Raw genomic sequence first — 3,429 nt, forward strand, 5'->3', positions numbered from 1 at the left:
AATCCACTTTGTTTCAAACTCTTCAGCTGAAAGCTTGTCATATTTAAGAACTTGCACCGAATCCTCTCCATTCTCCTCAGGTACTGAAAATACAAATTAATTAAAAACCATTACTAAACCACAAATTCCACATTTCCTACCAAAAGTAATTTTAGCCTTTTTTGACGCCGTAGATGATTCGTTTTCCAGCATAAAAATCTGCTTGCTTTGTTTTTTAAGATTTTGGGATTTTACATAAATTTTTCCTCTACGTTCTGTTCGATAGAATTCAAGTTTTTCAGTCGGAAATAGAGACAATATTTGCGTTTCGAGTTTGTAGCTTGCTTGAAGAGTCATTGGTGCGTCTTTTCTTGCAAAATGCTGGGCAGCAATGTTTATAATGAAAACTCTTAGTTCATCTGTGAGAAACTTGTTTTTTTCGTAAAACTGTAGCACACGTTCCCCATTTTTATTACTTTGCAATATCTCCAACATATTGACGTTATCGACTTCTTCCGTATTCAGACATTTTTACATTAAAAATAAATTGTTTAGCATGGAAAAAGGTATTTTTAAATTGTTTCTTTGAAACGAAGCATAAATTTTCCCTTAGCGGTATTAATCAATGTGGCCGGTGGTCCAATTAATTCGTCAAGCTTCAAAACGGAATATTCTCCTTTATCATTTGGAATAATTTCAAATGCAGTGTAGTGTTTCAAATACGTACTGTTTAGAACTTGTTGACAAACCAAATAAACTGTGAGTTGTGAAACAACGATGTTGACAATTTTGTATACATCATCTTTTTTTGTTGCTACAAAATACGAACTTTTGTATGTGATATTTTTATAAACAACTTTTTCAAAAGTCTTTATAGTATTTTTTGCAACTTTTAATTTGAGGCTTATAACGTCCAGCAAATAATCTTGACACTCGCTGATATTCGGAAAACACCAAAAATACGGAAAACACCAAAAATTTCTTTATCATTAAATAACTTGAGATACATTTTATTATGTCTTTTTATATTACTTTCCAAAGAATTTATCATGAAGGCGTCCACCCGAAAAGACAATATAGTATCTACTATTTCAATTAATGTTAGTACGAGCTGCCAAACTTCATCGTCACGTGGCACGAAATCGCCTACCATAATGGGAAAATATATAACAAAAGTTAGCATTTCACGAGCAGACATTTTTAAATGCTTTTTTTCCAAATGTAGCTTAGTAATATGTGGTGAAAAATTACCAATTTCAAGCTCTCCATACTCAAAGCATCGTTTACGTTTATTTAATTCTTCAAGTGAAAAGTATTTTTTGGTTGTAACCAAATACAATATGACATTTGTCATGTCATAGTGGCATACGCCCTCCAAGACATCATGCATTGCGTCTACGCTTATATTGTCAATTACATGAAAGCTTGGAATTTTGTTGAATTCACATTTTTCAATGATTCCGGTTTTCTTTGAATCAGTAATTTCTAATGCGCTGTTATATTTACCGTAGTCCCGCCTGAGCTCCGGATTGGCCGAACATGATTTCTGACTAGATTGATAATCAATCTCACAAAAACGGCAAAACTTTCCGTTGAAATTTTTTATGAACCCAAGAATACTATTCAAACCCAAATTGTCGCCCAGAATTAAAAGAGGTATAAAATAAACATGAAATGTAGCACCGTCTGACATCTCTATATCCAAACCTTCGGTTTCTAAAAATGCCATTTGTTCAACTACTGATGCAAGACACTTTTTATTCCCGAATTTTTGTATGTCTTTGTTTTTAATGCTTCCTAGGAAAAAAATATTGTTCAATTTTGTGGCGTTAGGCAGTGTAGGAAAAGAAAAGTATAAATTGCAGATTGAATGGGTAGTGGCGTGGGAACCTAATGGGTTATTAATCTCGATATCGTCGGAGTAAAAGTTATAAGGAATTAATAGTTTACCGGGATACCGGCTAACCTTTTTTTGCCACAGTGGTCCCTGAATAATATTTTGAAATTCATTGGAGTTCTCAAGTTCATGACAAATCGACCGCATTTGGTAAAAATTTTTATTTTTTTCTAGAATTTTTTTGAACATAAATGCCATAGGCATTGTTGTAATTTTTGTTGTCAAATTTGAGTGGACCAACTTACCTTTAGTATGAGCTAGTGTTTCTCTTTGATCAATCACCGTTTCTTTTAGATCTTGAAGAAGATTAATCTCTTTTAGTTTTTCGGAAAGCAAATACTCCGTTTTAAGCTTTTCTAAAATTGCAGAATATTTTGATAGTAATATTGATAATTTTGTGGACAAATTATTATCTAAGTCTTTTGCAAAGGCATTTATTACTTCCAAAAACGGGTTAACGACTGCATCAATGACATTACCATAAATAAAAGTAACATCTTTTCTTGAAAAATTATAGTTTGAATGCATACTTGTTAGGAATTTAATAACGTTCTCGCTAACCCTTTCAAATTTCTTTTCTTCCGATTCAGGCTGCAAATAGTTTGAAGGAGTTGGAGAAACGTCAATATTTTGTTCGCATTGATTGTCAAGAATAACCGGAATGTCTGCTTCTATTTCCTCAATTTGTTTCACACTTGTTAAAACCCGCGTCTCTTTTATTTGATTTTTTTGTTCTTGGGGAGAAAAACTGCTGTTATGCCGTTTTGCTATATGTCTTTGAAAAGACCTATATTCATAATTTTGACCACAACACTTGTATAAATCAGTAGATTTCAGAAAATGATCACCCCGAAGGTGTTTGAAGAAATGTTTTTTGTCACAAAACTTTTTTTTACACATAAAGCAAATCATTTTATTTTGTGTTATTTACCACTGTTTTTTATTTTGTTTGAAGAATGTATTTCTTTTATTTTTATTTAATTCACAAACTCACTTTTAAATGTTCTCCGATTGAAAACCACAATGAAATGAATAAGCAATTTTCTATTTCACTTCGCTGAACCAAAAATATGTGACAAACAAAAATATACCGTTATAATTGATCGTTACTCTATTTTGTTAGTGGAGTTGTTCAGACGAAAGAGATATGTGTGTGTGTAGTTGTTGCTTCCATAGTTTGCCAACAAGTTCATGAGTACACATTAAATGTGATGCAAACTTTTCAGAATAAAAAACGCGTCAAAATATAAACTTTTTTTATATAGAACGAGTACCAATCCGCTTTTTCGAAACAAATATAGACGACATTTGTTATTATAAAAAATGTTTTGTGTTCTATTAAAAACTAATGGAGTGAAGCTTTATTTAAAACACAAGTATACAATACACATAAATACATTGCGAATTATTAAAATACTTATAATAAATGTACTAATAATTAATGTTTTTAAGAAACCAGATATAGGTCTGTACACTTAAGTAAACTGTTTGTTTATTTATACTATATTAAAAATAAAATAAAAGCAAATTAAATAAACGAAAAAAAGGACTTC

At 31.2% G+C, this 3,429-nt stretch overlaps 1 protein-coding gene across 1 annotated transcript; it reads right to left on the reverse strand.

The window, feature by feature from the left end:
- Positions 1-986: 986 nt before the first annotated feature.
- Positions 987-3,104, reverse strand: LOC133322173 (uncharacterized; the record flags this gene model as incomplete). Its single annotated transcript, XM_061531216.1, has 2 exons — positions 2,808-3,104; positions 987-2,232 (listed from the first exon to the last, which is right to left on the reverse strand). A coding segment is annotated over exon 2 (1,094 nt), but the record flags the coding sequence as incomplete, so codon positions are not given.
- Between the last annotated feature and the right edge of the window lie 325 nt (positions 3,105-3,429).

Source organism: Musca vetustissima, unplaced genomic scaffold (assembly GCF_032173495.1).
Source record: "Musca vetustissima isolate MV318-11 ecotype Yass unplaced genomic scaffold, APGP_CSIRO_Mvet_v1 utg363784, whole genome shotgun sequence".
Lineage (NCBI taxonomy): Eukaryota > Metazoa > Arthropoda > Insecta > Diptera > Muscidae > Musca > Musca vetustissima.